The 22146-nt window shown below is 53.3% G+C and overlaps 1 protein-coding gene across 1 annotated transcript; it reads right to left on the bottom strand.

The window, feature by feature from the left end:
- Nucleotides 1–20011: 20011 nt before the first annotated feature.
- Nucleotides 20012–20944, bottom strand: LOC128933530 (olfactory receptor 14C36-like). Its single transcript, XM_054270531.1, has one exon. The coding sequence runs from the start codon at nucleotides 20942–20944 to the stop codon at nucleotides 20012–20014; it is 933 nt and encodes a 310-aa protein (XP_054126506.1).
- Nucleotides 20945–22146: the final 1202 nt, after the last annotated feature.

The raw sequence follows: 22146 nt of genomic DNA, 5'->3' as shown, positions 1-22146 counted from the left end.
TTGTGGAGCCAAGGGGACCACAGTGACACTGTGGGGTTCCATGAAACCATTGGTCTGTTGTGACAGGGCCTCATGGAAGCACGGAGCCATTATGACACTTAAAAAGAAAGAAGAGCATTGTGACACTGTGGGGTCCCATGGAACCATGGGACATGGAACAGATCTGGTTGGTTTGGCCTCCCAGGGGCCACCTGACAGGTGCAGCTGATCTTGGAGTGTTGAGGGCTACATTTCATCAGCCCTTGGAAAATTGTTGCCCTGTGCTTTCCTTCCTATGGAGAAAACCCATCTGTCTTTCCAGGTGCTGCTTTATGGAATCGTGGAGACCATTGTGACACCAAAGGCCTCACTGAATCAAGGGGCCATTGTGACACTACAAGGCCTCATGGAAGCAAGGAATCATTGTGACACTATGGAGTGTTGGCAGGCCAAGGGGCAGTTGTAACACTCTATGGCAGCATGGAACCAAGGAGTCTATTGTAACAGTACAGGGCCCCATGGAACTAAGGATTCATGGAACAGTGCTGGAACACATGTAACCAAAGGTGCCTTGTGACACTGCGGGGCCTCATGGAATCCTGGAGGCCATTATGACACATTGAGGCCTCATTGAATCAAGGGGCTCTGCAGGGCCTCATGGAACCAAGGAGACCCTTCTGACACTGTGAGTCCCCATAAAACCAAGGGTCCAGTGTGACACCATGGAACCAAAAAGACTGTTGTTGGCTGTTGTTGGCAGTACAAAAGCTCTTTGAATCAAAAGTCCATTGTGAAATTGTGGGGTCTCATAGAACCATTGAGACCATTATGACACTTCAGGACCCACTGGACCCAAGGGGCCACTGTGACACTGTGGGCCCCCATGGAAGAAAGGGGCCAATGTAACACATCCAGGCCTGGTGGGACCAAGGGACCATTGTGACCCTGAGGATCCCAATAGAACCAAGGGGCCAATTTGAGACTCTGAGGCCTCATGGAACCAATGGGCCATTGTGGTATGTCACAGTTCCATGGAAACAAGGAAACCATTTTGACGCTGCAAGGCCTCATGGAAGCAAGGGGCCAGTGTGCCACTGTGGAGCCAAGGAGACCATTGTTATATCACTGGGCCTCATGGAAACAAAGAGCTGCTCTGATCCTACAGGGCCTCATGGAACCAAGGGGCGGTTGTGATGTTGCAGGGCCCCAAGGATCCAAGAACATGAAACAGGTCTGGCTGGCTGGGCCTCCTGGGGGTTGCCTGACTGGCCCAGCTGGCCTTGGCATGTTGAGGGTCACTCCTCATCAGCCCCTGAAACTCTGGAGTTCTGTGTTTTCCTTCCTTTGGGAAAGAGCTGTCCTTCTCCAGGGCTTTATGGCCAAAATTTGGATTCCTCCTCCAAATTTGATTATAACCAAGGATTATTCCCATATGTCACCTGCCAGGACAGACAGCCCTGGCTGGCCTTGGCCTTTTAAGGGCCACCTCTCATCTGCCTTCAAAACACTAGGGGCTGTGCTTTTTTACCATAGAAAAAAAATCTTTCAAGTCCAGGTGTCCATGGCCAAAATTGGGAATATGCTTCCAAAATTCCTTATATCCAAGGATAGCTCCCAGACAAAAGCTGCCAGGGCTGTCCAGGTTCCATTGGCTTCCTGAGGCCCAGCTCTCACCTGCCTTTGAAACTCTGGGGCTCCATACTTTCCTTCCTATGGAAAAGAACTGTCCTTCTTGTCCAGATGCCCATAGAACAAAGTGGGGTTTGGCCTCTCAAATTCTGTCTATCCAAGGATTCTCCCCTGACAACAGCTCTGGCTGTCCTTGACCTCCTTGGGGCCCCCTCTAATGAGCCTTTGAAACACTGGGGCTCTGCCCTTTCCTTCCTATGGAGAACTGTCATTCCAGTCCAGGCACCCATGTCTGAAATGGAATTCCACTCCCAAAACTCTCCAAATATCCAAAGGCTGCTTTCAGATAAAAGCTGCAAGGACAGAAGGGTCTGGCTTGCCTTGGCCTCTGGTGACTGCTTCTCATCTGCCTTCAAACCCTGGGGTTCTGTGGTTTCCTTCCTATAGAAAAGAACTGTTCCTCTTCTCCAGGCGTTCTTGGCCTCAAGCACTTGACCACTCTAGAGGGACACAGGAGCTTTGTGCTCAGTGGGGTGGAGATTGAGAACAGTGGAGGAGAGCCCTTTGAGGGACTGAAGGGTGGTTTCAGAGATGGTGGATCCTTTGAACATGGTAGAGAACAGCCAGCGAAAGAAAGAATTAATGCCAAGGGCATCTGGGGAGGCCTAGACTGGACACCAGGAGAAAGGAATTTCCCTGGTGTGACATTGTGACATCACAGTCTTCTGTTCTATCACAGCACTACTGTATGACATTACAGAGTGACATAACAGAGTTAGCTCTGAGATATCACAGGATCAGTGTGACATCACAGGGGCAGTGTGACATCACAGAGAAAGCTGTGTGATATCACAGGGGGCTGTATGACATCACAGGGGCTGTGTGACATCAAAGAGAATGTGTGAGGACACTGAGGAGGTCAATCCACCCCGGCCTCCCCTCACAGTTTACCCCAGAGAAGTCCAACACTGCTGGTGCACAGAGGGTGCCCTGTCTCCCCCATCCCCCCACCAGTGTCTCAATGATCCTTATATTCCATGGAGCCATAGAGGTCCATGAAATGTAGGGATCATTGTGACACTGTGAGGCCCCATAAAACCAAGGGTCCATTGTGACCTTGGAGGGCCTCATGGAACTGTGGAAACCATTGTGACACTTTGGGGTGTCATGGAACCAAGGGGCCATTGTGACACTGTGGGGCACCATGGAATCATGGAGGCCATTGTGACACTGAGGGGACTCATGGAATCATGTAGACCATTGTGACACTATGAGGCTTCAGGGAATAAGCAAAGCATTGTGACACTGAGGCCTCATGGAACCAGTGAGATCCCTGTCACGCTGGGGGTCCCTACAGAACCAAGAGGACCATTGTGATACTGTGGGGCCTGGTGAAAACAAGAGGCCTTTGTGACACTGCAGGGCTGCATGGAACCAAAGGTCCATTGTGACATTGCAAGGTCTGATGTCATCATTGGTCTATTGTGACACTTTGGAGCCAAAGGAGACCATTGTGACACTGCAGGGCTGCATGGAACCAAAGCTCCAGGGTGACACAGAGGGGTCTCCTGTCATCAGTGGTCCATTGTGACACTGTGGAGCCAAAGGAGACCATTGTGGCATCACAAACCCCCAGGGTCCAAAGGTCCATTGTGGCATTGCAGGGCTCATGGAACTGAGGAGTCACGTGACATTGTGGGGCCTGGGGAACCACGGAGACCACTGTGACATTGCAAGGCCTCATGGAATCATTGGGACACTTTGGGGCCTTATGGAACCTAGGGACCACTGTGACAGTGTGGGACCTCATCCTAGGGGCCAGTGTGACACTCTGGGACTCCATCGAACCAATGAGCCAGTGTGACATTGCAGGTCTTCTTGTAATCAAGGGGCCATTGTTACACTGTGGGGCCCCATAAAACCATGGGGGCATAGAACATCTGGCTTCACCTCCCTTGGACTGACTGACTGGTCCAGGTGACCTTGGCACATTGAGTCTGTTCTCATCTGCTACTTAAGCACTGGGGCTCCATGCTTTCCTTCTCAATGGAAAAGAACTGTGCCTCTTCTCCAGGCACCCAGGCCAGAACTGGGATTTCACCTCCAAATTTCCTTATATCTAGAGATTGTTCCCATAGGAATATTGCCAAGACAAGTCTGGCTGGCATTGGTTGAACAAGGGTCACCTCTCACCTCTCCGCAAAACACTGGGGAAGGCTTTGTGCTTTCCTTCCTATGGAAAAGAACTGTCCTGCTTCTCCAGGTGCTCATGGCTGAGATTGGGGTTCCACCTTCAAAATTCCCTATATCCACAGACTGCTCCCAGACAAAATCTGCCATTCCTGACAAGTCTGACTGGCCTTGGCCTAGTGAAGCTCTCCAAACACTGGGGCTCTGTGCTTTCCTTCCTATGGAAAAGAACTGTCCTCAGCCAGGCTGCCATGGCTAAATTTGGGTTCCACCTCCAACATGGCCTATTGTGACAAACTGGAGGAGATTGTTGGCTGAAAACATTACATGTGTGGGGGGAGAAAGGGGCAGGTCCAGACTTGCCCTGTCCTGGAACCCCAGCCCTGCCCTGCCCTGGAACCCCAATCCTCCCAGAGCCTCTACCCCAGCCCAGCAGTGGCTGTCAGTCCCTGGCACAGCACAGGCAATGCTCCACAGCTACCTCTGGAGCCCCCAGCCCAGCTCCTGAGGGACCAAATGAGCCCAAGTCCCACCTGGGGGAAGGGTCCAGAAAGACCAAGAGGTATTGAAGGCTGACCACAAGGCAAGCACACATATTGTCCCTACCTCCTCCTCGAAATTTTGTCAGAACAATGTTGGAATCCAGGAGTTGGTAGCTGTGTGTGTGCTCCTCTGTATCTTCTTGTATTTCTTTCTCTCTTTCTCTGTCTTCTTCTCCTTCTAATTTCCTCCTCTTGAAAATTTTGAGTAACTTAAAATTGAACAGGCTTAGATTTTGGGAAGTTGAATAGGCCAAGTTAATGCTTTGAAAAGTGTTTGTTGTTTACTGAATGTCATATTAAACCTTTTTCCAAAGTTTGTCTGATTTTCTAAAGTTCGCAGTAAAAGCTGTCTTGTTGTTTTGAGCACCTGAGAATCTTTTGCTGGTGTTTCTCCAGTGAGTCCAACTCAGAATAGACAAACAACTGTAATTCCTTTCAAATGTCTACTTGAGAGAATTGTTTGGGCGATGGCAGTAAAGGCTTGTCTGTCCTGCTTGGCCCAGCCCAGGCAGGGCTTTGCCAGCCACATTCCACACTCCATTTCCCAGCTGGAGCCCCTGGTGCCTCTGAGTTGTGCTGCCCCAGCGCCAGGGACACTCTCCTTGTCTGCTCATTCCCCCACGGTCTCTGGGCAGGGATGGCCTCAGTGGGGGCTGCTGACATCCTCAGCAACTTGGAGGCTGCTGCTGAATTTTCCTGCTCCAGGGGCTTGTTCAGCCTTCAGCTCTTCGATGCAGGAATTCAGTGACCCAGGGATCAGTAACATTCAGAACACCTTAACAAGCCAAGCCTCAGGGAATAATTTGATTTTGATTTTCAGATCTTTTGTGGTTAATTAGACAGATTTCAGAAGCCTATCTAAAGTGAATACACTGTATTTAAAAAGATAGGGAGAAAAGATTTTTTTACGTCCTGTTTCATTTTTTTAATACATTGATATGTGCAGTCTCCAATTGACACTGAATCCAAGGACCTCCTCATGCAGTGTGAATAGATATGAAAATCAAGACCCTTCATGGCTGACAATCAATCACACTCTGTCCCTACCCCCACCCCACCATTTCCCCCATCCAAGCCCTGGCACTCAGAGCAGCCTTGTGCAAATCTGAGCTGCCTCCAGCCTAGGCTGCACCTACAGCTTTCAACTCCTTGGCTCCAACTCCCATCTGCTTTCCTTGGAGAAGGAGCTGCCTGAGACACAGAGGGATGTTAATTTCTTGTCAGCCAACAAAGCCAAGGGAAGACACAGCTCCATCAAATGCAAAAGTTATTCCTCTGCTGGCTATTAAATCCACTTTGCACAGCAGACAGTCTCAGAGCAATGGAAAACACCTTCTGTGCCCAGCAAAGATCCCAAGGTCCCCCCAAACCCTCCCTGCCCCGATTCTGCCCAGATTAGCTTGTTGCAAACATGAGTCACACGCTGAAGTCAGGAGCTCCGTCCATACCCAGAGGGAGGAAAAGAGAGAAAGGAGATGAAGAGCTCTCCTGTGCAGAGCCAAGGTCCAAGTGCAGCCACTGCAGAGGGAACCACAACTCATCAGGTTTGTCTCCTTTGGGGTCAGGGCCTGGTGACACTCAGAGGCACGGAAAGGTTTCTTGCCAACAAACACAAGTTGAGCATTTGAACAGTTTAATAACCATCACTGCACTTCCCTCAGCTCTCTGGGATATCCCAGCAGCATCTGACATGTCCACCATCCCATATGGCTTTCTGAACAGGAATAGTTTTTAAGCAAACACATAAGAAATGCTAATTCTGTGATACGTAAAACCACAGTGAGATATTCAACTCCTATTTTTTGAACTTGAAAGATTTTGCTACTCCCTGAAGTTCAAAGCATGACACCAGTCAGTTGAGAGGCACTCGAATGACCAGAGAGCATCTGGAAGAAGAAATCTGAGGGAGGCAGGAAGGACATAGATCCATCTGGTCTAGTGAAGACATGTCCTTACACATGGCCAGGTAAACAGAAGAGCTGGAAACACCTGAGGGGAGAGGGTCATGAAATATTAGACTAAATATTGGTGACACAAGTAGAGGGGAAGATGAGCATTTCTTCTCCTGCCATCAGTAGAAGAATCCAGTAGATCCAGAAAATTCCTGCTCCTAGTAGGAAACTAAAAGTACTCAAATAATCCAGATAATAAAGATTTGCTTGTATATTATGGAACTAAGAGCTATTAAAACCTGTGCCCCCGTTGCACGCAGGCATCAGTTGTGTGCCCATGAACAGGCAGTGCCACTTGTGCCCTGAGGTGCTCAGCTTGGACTGAATCTCTCTGAGAGCACCTGAGGGAGAGCAGAGCACCTTGCAAGCTACAGGTCCCTGACAGCTCCCCAGGGCTCCTGTCCTATCAACATCTGCTCTGCTCCAGTCTGAAACAGGGCCCAGCCTGGTTCCAGGATCATCAGAGAGCTGAGGTGTGTGCTGGAATTCAATGCCCTCCCCATCCCGCAGCAGCCCTGCATTTCCCTCCTGCAGCCTTGGTCTCCAGTACAGTCATGGAGGCTCTTTGGGCTCTGGAGTGTTCCTGCAGCCCCAAGGGCAGCTGAGCTCTGACTTTGGCACAGTCAGGCCTGGCCAGCGCAGGCCATGCTCAGCAATTGCTTGTGTGTCCCTGGCCTTGCTGTCAGCCCCGGCAGCGGCTGCATGGCCCCTTTGTGGCCCTGTGCTCGCCCAGCCATGGTGGCCCAGCCCCTGTGCAGGCCCAGCCCAGGCCAGGAGCATTGCGGCTGGGAACGGCCCCTATGCCGTGGTGCCCACAGCAGCCTTGGGGCTCTGTGCCCCATGGCCTCCCTCCTGAGCAGCCTCTGCCAGCTCCTGCAGAGCCCGTGGCACCTGTGGGGCTGCACAGACAGCCCTGCCCTGGGCTCTGTGGGCCTCTGGGCCAGCAGAGAGGCAGCCAGGGCTGGCCATGGCCAGGAACAGGCCCTGAGCCCTGCAGGAGGATGGAGCTGGGCCACAGCCAAACTCAGCCCAGGCCAAAGCTGGGCTCAGCAGCCAGGGCTGCCAAGAGCTGGGCACAGAGGCAGGTGCTGACAAATGTCCTCGGCCCCCTCCCTGCTCTGTCCATGCCACCAAGGGCACAGAGCAGCCTCCTCTCTGGGCCACTTGCCTGTTTGCAATGCCTTGCACAGGTGGCCTGAGTCCTGCCCCTGCACGCTCAGCCAGGCTGAGATGGACACTGATGGTTGCTGGGCCGGGCTCTCTGAGCCCAGCCCAGCTCCCTGCAAGCTCTGCCAGCTGCCTGAGCTCTGGGCAGCACCAAGGGCCTCTCCCCAGCCCAGCCCAGCCCAGCCAGCTCTTGCCCCACAGCTCTGCTCAGGCCAGGCTGCTCTGGGCACTGCCCCACGGCCTCAGCCCCTTGCAAGGGCACAGCAGCAGCTGCAGCTGCCACAGGACTCAGCCCCAGCCATGGGGGAAGGTGCTTGACCAAGGCCAAAGGAGGCTCCCTGGTTGCCCTGCTCCCCTCGGGCTGAGGTGCTGAGAGCTCTGTAGCCCTTGCTGCCATCCCATCTGCCCAGGGCAGCACAAGAGCCCCAGCCTTGGGGCCCTCAAGAGCTGCTCCTGCTCCAGGCCCAGGGCCCATGCCAAAGCTGGGGCAGCCACAAAGCTGTGCCCATTTCTGTTCATTGCTGCTCTGATGGGGATGGATCCTCAGCCACTTGGAGGTTGCTGATGAATTTTATTACTCCAGGGGCCTCTTCTTTCTTGCGCTTTTCAATTCAGGAATTCAGTGAGAAAGGCTCATAAACGTTTGTTCAAAACACTCGAACAAGACAAGCCCCTGGGAATCATTCAAACTTTTAATTCTTCTGTGGTTAATGAGACAAATTTCAGAACTGAATTCAAAATCAATATCCTATATTGAAAACAATGAAGAGAGAATTGTTTGGCCGGTTTTCTTCTCCTCATTATAGATTGATATCAGCAATGTCCAATTGCTATTGACCCCAGCACCTCCTCCTGCAATTTGACTATATATTAAAATCAAGACCCTTTGTGGCTGACAATTAATCACATTTTGTCCCTACCCCCTCCCCACCATTTCCCTCATCCAAACCCTGGTACTCAGAGCAGCTGAGGAATGGATTCATATCCAGGGGTGTCCCCAGGGCTCAAGTTTGGGGGCAGGTCAGTTCAATCTCTTTATTTCTGATCTGGACGAGGCCATTGAGGGCACTGTCTGTTAGTTCCTTGGTGAGCTCAAGCTGGGTGGGAGTGTGGCTGTGCTGGAGGGCAGGAAGCTCTGCAGAGGGACCTGGACAGGCTGAGCCATGGGCCCAGGACAATGGGATGAGGTTCACCAAGGCCAAGGGTCAGGTCCTGCCCTGGGCTCACAACCTCCCCAAATCCCTGGCTGTGCTCTGCCCCTGATCCCCATGGCCTGTCCTGTTTCCTTCTTCCCTGCATTGCCAGGGACTTTCTGGGACAAGGGAGCTCTGCTCTGGGGATCGAGGGAGGTCCAAGTGCCATCATTAGAGTGGGAACCACAACTCATCAGGTTTGTGTCCTTGAGGGGGCAGGCACTGGTCAGAGTCAGAGGCACAGAAAGTTTCCTTTCACGGCCAACAGACCACAGTTGAACAGGACACAATTTAATAACAATCATGCTCTTCCCTGAGCTATGTGCAAGGTCCCAGCAGTGTCTGATGAGTGCACCATCCACAGGTGATTTCCATACTAAAATTAATTTAGACATGCATGGTTCTGTGATAGATATAAACACAATTAAGTTCTTGTATCAGGATGCTCATCCTGGATTGGGTGCAAAACCGCTCAAACAATTCCTGATTTGCAAAGTTATCAGTGGTGGATGGAGAAGGGAGGTCAGGCTGCTTTTGGTGTTGAGGAAATGCTGAAACCAGCCTGCTCATTTAATCTCCTCATGCCCTGGCTGATCTTCCCTCTTTCCCCTCCCACCCATTGGCTTTGTCTCCCACCAGCCCCTCCTGTGAAGAGCCTGGCTCTGTGTTCTCCATCCCATCCTCACTGGCACTTCCAGGCTGGGATGAGGAGCCCCTCAGCCTTCCCTGCTCCAGGCTGGACAAGACCAGCTCCCTCAGCCTCTGCTCACAGCCCAAGGGCTGCAGCTCCACCTTGGAGGCCCTTCCCAGGCCCTGCTCCAGCTGCCAGACATCTTTCCTGCCCTGGGGAACCCAAACCAGGCCACAGGGACCTGGATAATCCACATCCTTGATGTCCTGGTCACACAGCCCTGGCCCCTTGTCCCCTGTCAGGCTCTGGGATGGATCCTGTGGAACATCCTTTGGTGGAGGCTGTGGCTCCAGGTGGGGCGGGGGGATCTTGGGGGACAGGGACCCTGCTGGGCATGGACAGCATTGGAGTTGTTGGGAGAAACTGTGAGGAGGAGCTGGGGCAGAGTGACCAACCCAGTGACCTGACACAGCCCTGCTTGGATGTCACACAGCCCCTCTGTGATATCACAGCCTGCTCTGTGAGGTCACAGCCCATTCTCTAATGTCACACAGATGGTATCTGATGTCACAGCCAGCTCTGTGACATCACAGTCTTCTCTGTGACATCAGAACTCTGCCCTATGATGTCACAGCTGGCTCTGTGATGTCACAGAGGCTGTATCTCATGTCATAGATGCTCAATGACCTCACATAATCCACTCTGTGATGTCATAGCCCACTCTGTGACCTCATGTCACCAGATGATAAATTGTCTCCCCCAGGTGAGCTGACACCTGGAGCTTGTTCTCCACAACCCCAGGCCTCTGAAAACCACACAATGTCCATTGTGTGAGAAGGGGAACTGGAAGCTCACCAGCCTCAGTGTCCTGCCAGTTCAGCCAGGCCCACTGGAACACTGGGGTCCACGAGCACCAGGGACCCACAGAGAGACCCCAGGACAGAACAACACATGGGTAATGGGGAGAGGAAATGTGGTAATGATTTTGGGGAAATGATTATCATATGTATTTTTAGTCCAAGACAATCAGTGAATATGTGATCAAAATACAGAAAATAAACAGAAACTTTCCTCCTCTCAGCCTGCATGGCCTTGAGATGAGATCTCCCCTGTGCATCCAGCTGAAGAAAGAATGCTGCTTCTTAATGCTATATTGGGATTAAGGAGTTTTCTGTTTTACCAAATTTTTGGTAACACTCCCACTGCCAAGAAAAGCTCTGTCTCCTGCTGTTCACAAACAGAAAAGGGCTGGTGGCAGGTGTGGGGCTTGGAGGCTGCCTGGGGCACAGTGACCAAGAAATAATCAAGTTTTCAATGTTCTGTGAAAGAAGCAGAGGCAGCAACAAAACTTCTGCACTGGAATTAGGAAGGGAAGACTTTGGCCTGTTCAGGATGCTGATTTGGGGAGTACCAAATTGGCATCCTAATTTTTTTTTAGGACACAGCCCTAAAAACAAAGAGGTCTGGGAAGGATGGACACATTTCAAGAAAGTAATCTTAAGGGGGAAGGAGCAGCCTGTCCCAGTGTGGCAAAAGATGAGCTAGTGAGGAAAATAAGTGGCCTGGCTGCCCATGAAGCTTTTGTGGGAACTCAGGGGAAAAAGAGTGAGCATCACCTTTAGATAGTAGGTCAGGCAACTTAAGAAGCATTTAAGGATGTTGTTAGGTCATTCAGAAAGAAAAGTTGAGATGTGAAAGCTAAATTAGAGTTTAACCAGGACACTTCCATGAAAAATAATAGAAAATGTTTCTATAAATAAATAATAGCAAACAATGGGATAAGGAGAACCTCTACTCTTTATTGAATGCAGTGGAGAATATAGAAACTAAAGATGAGGAAAAAGCTGAGCTACTTAACACCTTGTTTATCTCAACTTTCAATATTAGGACAGGTTTTCCACAGGACAAGTGTTCTCTTGAGCTGGTAGATGGGCACAGGGAGCAGAACAGCCCCCTGGAATCCAGGAGGAAGCAGTTGGTGACCTGCTGAGCCACTCAGATGCTCACAGGTGTATGGGATCAGATGGAATCCATCCCAGGGGGATGAGGGAGCTGGTGGATGAGCTCCCCAAGCTGCTCTCCATCATTCACCATCAGTCCTGGCTCAGCAGGGAGGGCCCAGAGGACTGGAGGTGCCAGTGTGAGCCCATCCCCAAGCAGGGGTGGAAGGAGGATCTGGGGAACTCCAGGCCTGTCAGCCTGACCTGTTGCCTTCTGGAGCAAGGCAGGCGACCTGGTTCTGAGGAAACGGCACGGCGGCCCAACTCTCCTGGGCCGCTCGGGCCAATGACACACGCAGACATCAATGTGATGGACGGTCAAAAGGCGTTTATTGTCTCATCTCTTGGGTTTTTATAGTCTAAGGGGTCTCTACGTCAGCATGGGTCTGTCTTTACCTTCTATGGTTAGTAAGAGGTGGACTGTTACTGGGTAGGGGATGGAAAGTTACTGGAATTTGGTTAGGGGGGTTACATTCCTATGTTAGTTTCTTATCTATGGGAAGCAGATGGTCTTATCTGAGGGGATCTGAGGGTCCTGGCTTTCCGTGACATCGCGAGATCTTCCGCAGCGCCTTTCCCTGTCTACCACATCTCCCCCCCCCTTTTCACAAATGAATGAGGTAGTCATATACATAGGTACTGAAGTGAGGTATGAGGTTGTAACTGGACAAGGGAAAGGAGTCTTGGGAAACTTGAGTAAGCTTTTGCCAGACAAGTTCGGAGGATCTTGTGACTGACGGTGTTCCCTGGTTGAATTCTCTGGTTGAATTCTCCGGTTGAATTCACAGCAATTGTCGTCGGCCTAGGTACAGGATGTTGGTCTGTTCCAGGCGGGTCTGAACGAACGAGACCAGCTTGTTCAGCAGGCATGGTCCGAAGGTGACTGTTAGAAACCTGTCTATATTTCTCTTTTGTGGATCTGGCTGGGTCCCTCAAGAAGATGGTGCACTTCTTCGTCTGAGTGGTACAGGACCCTAGGAACAATCTGAACTTGGACACAGAAGTCGTTAGCGTCATTGAATTTGGGAAGGAACTCACAAGGACTCACTCCGGATCGCTGGCAAACCCACCTCCCAGATGCGGATGGGACTGCCCACTTATTGTTTTTCCTGTTAGGCTTGACGATTTTGGTGCAGATGTTGCCTCCCCGCTTAGCTAGGGTTGCATTGCCAAAGCGTCTGCCTCGGCCTGTGACTTGACTCCGGGTGATTCCTTTGCGAGGGGTGTCCCATCTGCACTGGTGAGGGGCGTCGGCTGTGGAATACCTGAAGGGAGTGTTTAGAGCGACTCCTTCGAAAAAGGGGGGTTTAACATCGTGACAAAGCCAGCAGGATTCGGTTAGGTTAGGGTTGGATTCGTTCAGGGATACAAAGGTTGCTTCTAACATGCGAAGGATTGGGTCTGAGTCTGACTCGGTTAAGCGGCTCATCTGAAAGGTTTCCGCTTGACCGGTCAGGACTTTGCTGACCCCTGTGGGTAAGGTTTTGGGGTAGGTTATGTTTCTCCCTTTCGGCACGCTTTTAATCGCTTTGTTGGGTCCGACTGCTCAGGGTGCTGACGGTTGAAGCCTGATAATTTGCACGTTCCCCCTCTCTATTGACCCTTGAAGGACCACTGTCCACGTTCTGCCTGTGGCCCAGCTAGGGTGATCTGGCTGCAAGACCGTCCTGTTGTAATCGGTGCATGCCCGAAATCTAGGGATTTTATGTTGGTTTTGATGGAAGTTCCCGTGAAAGAAGAGGGGTATTTTGCAACCGATGGGTGCCCAGGTGAACTGTAAGAATTTGTCTGGCTCTTGTGGATCCCACCCAGGCCCCGATGGCCTGGCATCTGTAACTATGGTTTCGCAGCCCCAGTGCCCACAGTATCCCCACCCTGGGTGATTGCAGTAGCTTTTCCCAGGGTTTGAAGCTGGGCACCAGTAGGATAGGTACGAGTGTTTGACGTGTGGGGAATAGGGGTGTACCTTTGGCTGTCCTGGAAACCCGTCAGTGATGCGGAGCACGGTGTGGCGATTTCTCTGAGTGCTTTGCCCCTACTAAGGTGTCGCATGACCCACCGGAAGGGCTGATGGGGGTAGTGATCTGGGCTGGCTTGCCCCCTGGCAACTAGCCCCAACAGCAAAATCCCACAGAAACTCCCTTGGTGCTTGGGTCTCACCCGTGCGGGTCTCTCGGGTGCTGCCTGGCGGCTTGGTGGTCTGTCGCTTTCGTCCGGAACCGGGAAGTACGCATCACGGGGGCGTCCCACGAGCAGGTCCTGTAAACAAATACTCGCAATTCTCGTCAGTCTCATTCTGCTCGCCCTGAAGGTCCGGTTTAATCGACTTAAGTGGACACCACCTGATTTTGCCGTCCTTTTTGACCGCTGCGTACCCTCGCCCTGTGAGCATCAGCCTCCAACCCCGTTCCCACTCGCCTAGCTCGTTTCTGATTACCACCTGCGGGCCCTCTTCTAGCGTTCGAGTGACCCAGTGTTTTTGAACGGGACTGTTTGTTTCATCTCCCCTAGGGAATTGATTCAGTGCCAGCAGGGCGGTTGCCAGCATACGTGCCTGATCTCCTGGGGGAATGGCATTGGCAAAGCCCTCTGCTTTTGCCAACACTTCTATCTTGGCTTTCATGGTCTGGTTTGCTCTCTCAACTATGGCCTGTCCGGTACTGTTATATGGGATGCCTTGCACTAACGTGATGCCCCATTTCGAGGCGAATTCCTGTACTTGTTTGGATTTGAAGTTGGAGCCGTTGTCTGTTTTGATCTGCTTGGGGATACCTAGCCAAGCCATGGCTGTCAGCCAGTGCTGGATTGTGACTTTGGAGTTAGTTTTGGGGTGCTGTGTGGCTATGATTGCTCCGCTATACGTGTCTACTGTCACTGCCAGCCATGCTCGGGGCTTCAGTATTTCGCACTAGGTGAAGTCCGACTGCCAGATTTCTGAGGGCTTGAGACCTCTCGGGTTGACTCCGTAGGTCCAAAGGGGTGACTTCTGGCAATGAGGGCAGGTGGCTACCACATGTCTGGCGTCCGCCGTCGAGATTCCGCATCTCTTCGCCAGTGCTTTGACTCCGATGTGGAGCGACTCGTGCAGTTGACGGGCTCTTTGCAAGGTCCAAACGCCTTTCACTGCGGCGTCCGCTTTGTCGTTGCCGATCTGGAAGTAACCTTTGATTGGGTCATGGCTGTTGATGTGGATGACTGACATGGTGCCCTGTCGCGAGGAGAGTGCTTCTTCCAGCATTAGGGCTGCTGCCGATGTTGACACTCCTGGTCCTGCCATGGCTAGGCTGAGCCTTGCCACGAATATGGAGTCCGTTACGATGTTGAGGTGTTCGTCTTGGAAGAGTCCGCACGCCAAAACCACTGCTGCTGCTTCCAGCTGTTGCACTGACCGCGTGGGGTCACACGCTTTGACGCAGTGCCATTGCTCTCCTGCCTGCCACACTGCTGCTGCGGTTGAAGTCGTGGAGGAAGCGTCTGTGAAGACCGTTGGTCCCGGCTGCGGTCTGTCCTTGACCTTCGGCGGCATGTCCATGTCGACTACGGTCAGCAGCTTAGTCCAAGGTGGCTTGGAGGAGTAGGAGATTTCTCCTCCAAAGCCGGAGAGAGCAAGGGCCAGGTACTCCGATATTGCGGCTGGCTCCGTGGTCGGCTGCTTGCGAAATGGAAGGTGGATGCTTGTCGGCTCTGTCCCTAGGTGTTTCAAGGCAAGTCTCCTGCCTTTCATGATGAGGTTGGCGATGCACTCGATTCCTGGGGAAAACGCACGAGCGGGTCTTCCGAGGACCACCCATTGGATCGGTCGGGCCTTTTCTGCAAGTCCTTGGGCCAGTGCTCCCACTCCCCCCTTCGGTGTAAAGTGGACGTACAGGTCCAGTGGCATGGCTGGGTTCCACCTGGCAAGTGTGCCAGTGGCCATTTGGTTTTCGATGAAGTCGAGGGAGCTCGTTGCTTGCGGTGTCAGCTCCTTGGGTTCCCAGGGGTTCTTTCCTTTCAGGAGGTCGTACAGAGGGTCCATGACCTCGGGAGGAATCTGGACGATGTTGCAAAGCCACTGCAGCGATCCCACCAGGCGTTGCACGTCGTGGAGCGTCTTGATGTCTCGGTTGATCTTCATCTTGGGGGGTGTCACGTGGGAGCTTGTGATGCCTACTCCCAGGAAGGTCACGCAGGGTCCTCTCTTGATCTTTGCGCTCGCGATCTCGAAGCCGTTGGCTTGAAGGGTTTCCGTGATTGTGGTCACCAGGTGATCCACTTGGCTTGTCGATGGTGCTGCGACCAGGATGTCGCCCTTGTACTGGATGATGGTTGCGGTGGGGTAGGAGTGTCGGACTGGCGTCAGTGCCTTGTCCACGGTGATTTGGCATATGGTCTGGCTGTCGACCCGGCCTTGCGGAAGTACTTTCCATTGGAAGCGAAGGTTGGGCCGCTCGCTGTTCCGAAATGCCCCCGAAAAGGCGAATTGCTCTCTGTCCTCAGGGTGCAGAGGTATTGAAAAGAAGCTGTCCTTGATATCCAGTACTGCACACGGCTGCCCTTCGGGGATGGCTGAGTTCGTGGGTAGCAGTGTCTGGACTGGACCCATGGGTCTGATCATCTTGTTCACTTCTCTCAGGTCGTGGACGAGACGATAGCCTTCTCCGGGCCTTTTGGGGACCACGAATACCGGAGTGTTCCAAGGGCTGGTGGAGGGTTCTATGTGACCCTTTTGCAGTTCTCGATCGACCTGTTCCTGCAAGGCTGCCATTCGAGGCTCTGTCAGGGGCCTCTGCTCAACCCATACAGGGTCTGATGATTTCCAAGTCAGTTTGATTGGCAGCGGGGGGTGTACAGCAGTGGCCCTCGTGGTAAATTTGTGATCCGAAATCCGAGCAAGGAGAGAACGTCCCTTCCTAACAGGGGTGGAGAATTCTGCAAAATTGACTGCTCCCTGTGGGGGCATAGGGCTTGAGGGTCCCCTGCCCCACTGGGGGTTGCTGGAGCTGGGCCGTCTCGCATTTGCAGCGGGAGGAGGCTGAGTGTGGCCCGCGCGCCCCCTCCCTCTCCCGTTTCCCCGGGGCCGGGATGCTTGGAGTGAGGGTGCTGCCAGGGAAAGCTGTGCTCGCTGACTAGCTGTCCTTCCCCGGAAGCCTGGGCTAACACGGTCGTCTTGCCATTCCTGCTTAAATGCAATCCGCCCCGCCCCATCAAAAACATGCGGCTTATTTGCGTAATATCAAAATTGAGCAGATCGTTATTGCTAGAAAGGCCGTCCTCAGGAGTGGGTACTACAACTGAGTTGATCCCTATTTCTGAAATCCCTTTGGCTTCTTTTGGGTTAACTGGGGTATATGCCCTTTGTTGGTTCCCCCGCGCTCCGGCAACCCCCCCCGGGAAAGCGTGCATGGAGGCTGCCGGTGCCCGGTCCCCACAGGCTGCTTTTATTTTTCCCCCATCGGTGAGTTTGTGTTGCGATTGTTTCCTGATATTGTTTAAAGCTTTATTCGGTTTCGCTCGAAACCGCATTAATTCTGCTCTCTCGGTTTCCGAGTCCCAGCCGGGCTCGGTCGGCTCTTCCGAGGTGTCTGAGCAGCTGTTACTTGACTCTGAGCCGGAAGCTGACTGCCGGTACACTTCCGGCGCTCCGTGCCGTTTTGTGCGGCTCCGACCCCGCTCCTCCCTTTGGGGGTGGTGCCGCTCCCTCCCCCTGGGGTCCCCCCGCCTCCTGCCGGGGGAGGTCCTTGCCCTATAAGGACCTAATTTGAATAAAGCGCTCTGGTTGGTCTGGCGCTCTAGTGCGGGGACCGCCCCCCCTCCCCGCTCGCCCGCGCATGCGTTGTTAAGCAGCCTGACGGCATTTCCGCCCTTCTCCTCCTCCCTTCCGCCCTCGCCATGGGGTTCGGCGCCATTTTTAAACGCACATGGCGGGGGCGAGTTTTTACCGATCCCGGCAGGGTCCGACCATCCGGCCGCGTTCCGCGCCTTCTCCGCGGGTCCCTGCCAGAAGTATCGCGCGCGCTGCTCTGCCTCTTCTGCTGGATCGGCGACCGGCGGGGAAGGGACGGATAGAGAAACTGCGGTTTTTTCGGATGGTTCCGCGGGGGGGCTAGGACCCGGCGGGCTCCGTGGGAAGGTCGGGGGGTTCCCTGGGGGTTCCGGGGGGTCTCCTGGGGGCTCCGGGGGGTCTGGGCTCGGGCTCGGAAAGGGATGGAACGCGCCCGGCCCCCGCATGTTCCCGCCTTCAATCCAATCGCTCTCGGAGGCGGTTTGTGTCGCGGCCCCCACCCCCGGCTTTGGTGTAGCTAATAAACCTGTACACACGGCTTTCCGCATCTCCTGTTCTTCTAACGTCTCGCGTAGGGTCTCTTCTACTTTCCCCCACGCTCTGAGGTTTTTACCTCTGCCTGCGGACTTAGAGTCCTCTGCTGAGGCGGCAGTGCACTTCTCCCGCGCTCCCGAATATAATATATTTACCGGACGTCCGATCGTCCCCAGCTCTAGGAGCCTTGCAATAGCAAGATTAGAGTTCCTGAGCTCACCTTTAATTCCCCATTGCTCATGAGCCTGACTTACGACCTTCGCTGTGGATTCCATGGTCCACGCTGGTCCGGAGGCGTCCCTCCCGCTGTAGTCGGACCCGCCGCTACAGCCGCCGCCCTCTGACCAGGAGAATTCCCGTTCCCCGGGTTCTGCAGCTGTCCCGGGTTCGGCACCAGTATGTTGCCTTCTGGAGCAAGGCAGGCGACCTGGTTCTGAGGAAACGGCACGGCGGCCCTGACCTGGGTGCCTGGCAAGGTTATGGAAGAGATCAACTTGAATGCCATCCCAGGGCACCCACAGGATGGCCAAGGGATCAGAGCCAGCCTGCGTGGATTTAGGGTAGGCTGGTCCTGCCTGACCAACCTGGTCTCCTTTATGACCAGGTGATCCACCTGTGGATGCAGGAAAGGCTGTGGATGTTGTGTGCCTGGATTTCAGCAAAGTCTTTGACTCTGTCTCTGACAGCATTCCCTGGAAAAGCTGCAGCCCAAAGCTTGGGCAGGTTCCCTCCTCGCTGGGAGATTGAAGAGCTGGCTGGAGGCTGGGCCCAGAGAGTGGTGGGGATGGTGCTGCACCCAGCTGGTGTCCAGGCGCTGGTAGTGTCCCCCAGGGATCTGTGCTGGGCCCAATCCTGTTTAATATCTTCATTGATGATCTGGGTGAGGGGATCGAGTCCACCATTCACAAATTGCAGATGGCACCAAGCTGGGTGTGAGTGTGGATCTGCTGGAGAGCAGGACAAGAAGACATAGCCTTAAGCTGCACCCAGGGAGGCTCAGGCTGGACAGTAGCAAGAAGTTCTTCACAGAAAGGGTGAGTGGGAACTGGAATGGGCTGGCCAGAGGGGAAGTGACAGAGTCACTGTCCCTCTCCAGTGGCACTTAGTGGCATGGTCTGGGTGACAAGGCAGTATTAGGGCATTGGTTGGGCTTGATGATCTTTTCCAGCCTATTTGATTCTGTTATTCTGTGATGATTGGGACACACTGAGGCCATTGGGGCATTTCAGGGCCTCGTGGAACTAAGAGGACCATGGTGACACTGTGCAAACCCACAGAACCAGGGGTCCATTGTTGTACTCTGGGGCCAAATGGAATCAGGGAGTGCACTTTGACACTCTGGGTCCCCCTCCTTTGCGAACCACAGAGGCCATTGTGACACTGCAGGGCCTTGTGTAACCAAGGGTATACTGTGACACGAGGGGGCTTCAAGGAATCAGGAAAAATGTGACACTGCGTGGTCTCGTGGAAGCCAGGAGTCCATTGTGACACTGAGGGGACTTGTGGAACCACAGAGACCATGGTGACAGTGTGGGACCTCATGTAACCATGGGGCCATTGTGACACCCTGGGGCCTCAGGGAACCAAATGGCCACTGTGAAACTGCAGCACCAACGAGAACACTGACACTGTGAAGCCCCATGGAAACAATGGGTCCACTGTCACATTTTGGGACCCCATGGAACCAAGGAGATCAGTGTGACAGTGCAGGGCCTGGTGTAACCAAAGGGACATTGTGACACTGAGGGGCACCATGGAACTAAGGATACTTTGCAGATGTCACCAAGCTGGGTGTGAGTGTGGATCTGCTGGAGGGTAGGAGGGCTCTGCACAGGGCCCTGGGCAGGCTGGATCCAGGGCCCAAATCCAACAAGGTGAGGTTTAACAAATCCAAGTGCTGGGTCCTACACTTTGGCCACAACAACCCCTGCAGCACTACAGGCTGGGGACAGAGTGGCTGGACAGCAGCCAGGCAGAAAGGGACCTGCAGGGACTGATGGACAGCAGGCTGGAGATGAGCCAGCAGTGTGCCCAGGGGGCCAAGAAGGCCAATGGCTCCTGGCCAGGATCAGGAATGGTGTGGCCAGCAGGAGCAGAGCTGATAGGCCAGCACTGATCTGTCCCCAGCTCTGCACACAGTCATTGCTGCTACAGCTCCAGAGAAGGCAATTAAAGGGCATATCTGCAGAAAACATTGCTGGGACATCCCTTAGCTCCTTTAAAACTTCCAAGAGCGCAGCTTCTCATTGACACAGTCTGTGGCCACAGGGAATGTCGAGAGAAACAAAATGAGAAATGGTACCAACAATGACATTTCTTTGTGGACAATATGAGAAAAGTACAACAAAGGAAAAGAACCTCCAAAATGAAACCAACAAGAAGTATCAATAGTAACTTTTATTACAAATGATTTGCAGAAATTACACAGCCAGTTTAATGTTCCTGAAAGCATCCAGTCATCAGTCTCCTCACTGCAGCCTTGAGCTCCTGGTTCCTCAGGCTGTAGATGAGGGGGTTCAGGGCTGGGGGCACCACCAAGTACAGAACTGACAGGGCCAGATCCAGGGATGGGGAGGAGATGGAGGGGGGCTTCAGGTAGGCAAATGTACCAGTGCTGAGGAACAGGGAGACCACAGCCAGGTGAGGGAGGCAGGTGGAAAAAGCTTTGTGCCATCCCTGCTCAGAGGGGATCCTCAGCACAGCCCTGAAGATCTGCACATAGGAGAAAACAATGAACACAAAACACCCAAGTCCCAAATAGGCACTAACAGCAATGAGCCCAAATTTCCTGAAGTGAGATTTGGAGCAGGAGAGCTTGAGGATCTGGGGGATTTCACAGAAGAACTGGCCCAGGGCATTGCCATGGCACATGGGCCGGGAAAATGTATTGGCTGTGTGCAGCAGTGAATAGAGAAAGGCACTGGCCCAGGCAGCTGCTGCCATGTGGGCACAAGCTCTGCTGCCCAGGAGGGTCTCGTAGTGCAGGGGTTTGCAGATGGACACAAAGCGGTCGTAGCACATGATGGTCAGGAGGTAAAAATCTGCTGAGATGAAGAACATAACGAAAAAGAGCTGTGCAGCACATCCTGAGTAGGAGATGTCCCTGGTGTCCCAGAGGGAATTGTGCATGGCTTTGGGGACAGTGGTGCAGATGGAGCCCAGGTCAGTGAGGGCCAGGTTGAGCAGGAAGAAGAACATGGGTGTGTGCAGGTGGTGGCCGCAGGCTACGGCACTGATGATGAGGCCGTTGCCCAGGATGGCAGCCAGGGAGATGCCCAGCAAGAGGCAGAAGTGCAGGAGCTGCAGCTCCTGCGTGTCTGCCAATGCTAGCAGGAGGAAGTGGCTGATGGAGCTGCTGTTGGACATTGGCTGGGGCTGGACATGGGGACCTGTTCATGGAGAAAAGGACCTTGAAGAGATAGAGGAGATACCTGTAACCAAAATCAAAGACATTTCCCATATACCCTCCCCTGAAATAGACACAGAAAATCTTCTGTATTAAAGAGTTCTGTGGTTTTCTTTTCAAGCTTCCCCCATGTCTCTCCAGGTATTCTTGGATATCAAACCCTCAGTATTTCTGCTGCCCTCTGGTAGAACAGAGTGAGTTCCCTGAGGCAAAATGATAAGTGGAGCGTGAGGGGAGATGGTCTGTCATGTCATTCTCTTTGGAGTTTCTCTGGGCTTTAACCATCCTCAGGTGAAGGATAATAACTTTCTTATGCTGCCCATAAAATGTCACCAGGTACTGCTGAGAGCAGATGGATCCACCACAGCCCAGCTCCACATTTGTAGCCAAGGACTCACGTTGCTCATTTCACAAACCCAGCAGCATTTTCACTGTCACAACACCTCTGCCTTTTCCCCATTAATCTTATAACTCAGAGATGCTCTAGGACAGGTTTGCATCTGGGATTGAAGGTCGCAGCTTGGACTGAAATCTCAGGGAGACTTCCAAGTGTCCTTTTGATGGCATTGGATTGAGGGAGATGCAGCTCCTTCCCTGGCTGCACTGACAGTACTGCCCAGAGCTGGGCACTGGGGACAGCGTCACCCTGAGCCAGCTGTGCCCCCTGCCAGAGCCCCCAGTGCCGGGCAGCTGCTCCCAGCCTTGTGCTCTGCAGAGGGAACTGGGCCCAGGGCTGCAGAGTTACCCCACAGCTCTGCTGCAGCTCTGCCTGCACAGGAGAGGCTGCACGCCTTGGAGCCCTGGCCCTGAGGGCTGAGGCTGGGCTGGGGCACAGGAGGGAGGGGGCTTGTTCAGAGGGAGGGGCTGCACTGGAGGGGATCCTGTGAAGATCTCTAATGTCTCCCTGCCACAGCATTGCTGGGTTTTGTTTTCTCTCATTGCCTGATCTTCTCTCTGCTTCCGGGAGATTTTCCCTCCCACAGGTGTTTCCCTGTGCCTTATCTCTCCCTGCCAGCACTCACAGACTCCAAATCTCTGTTCACTCTCCTTGGACTGACAGAACCCTTCCTGTTTGCAGGGCGCTGGCTGGGGGCAGGTTCTGTTTGCAGCTTGGTGAAAGGACAGCTCAGACTGAGCCTGATGGTTAAGAGCAAAAGTGATG

This window comes from Melozone crissalis, unplaced genomic scaffold (assembly GCF_028551555.1).
Source record: "Melozone crissalis strain CALT ecotype California unplaced genomic scaffold, PUWL_Pcris_2 ptg000010l_1, whole genome shotgun sequence".
Taxonomy (NCBI): Eukaryota; Metazoa; Chordata; class Aves; order Passeriformes; family Passerellidae; genus Melozone; species Melozone crissalis.
Note: the sequence above shows the minus strand (reverse complement) of the source record. Positions and strands in the feature narration are given on the sequence as shown.

Bases quoted from the DNA above. Each gene is read 5' to 3' on its own strand.
- LOC128933530 (XM_054270531.1), bottom strand. From the start codon at position 20,944: ATGTCCAACAGCAGCTCCATCAGCCACTTCCTCCTGCTAGCATTGGCA.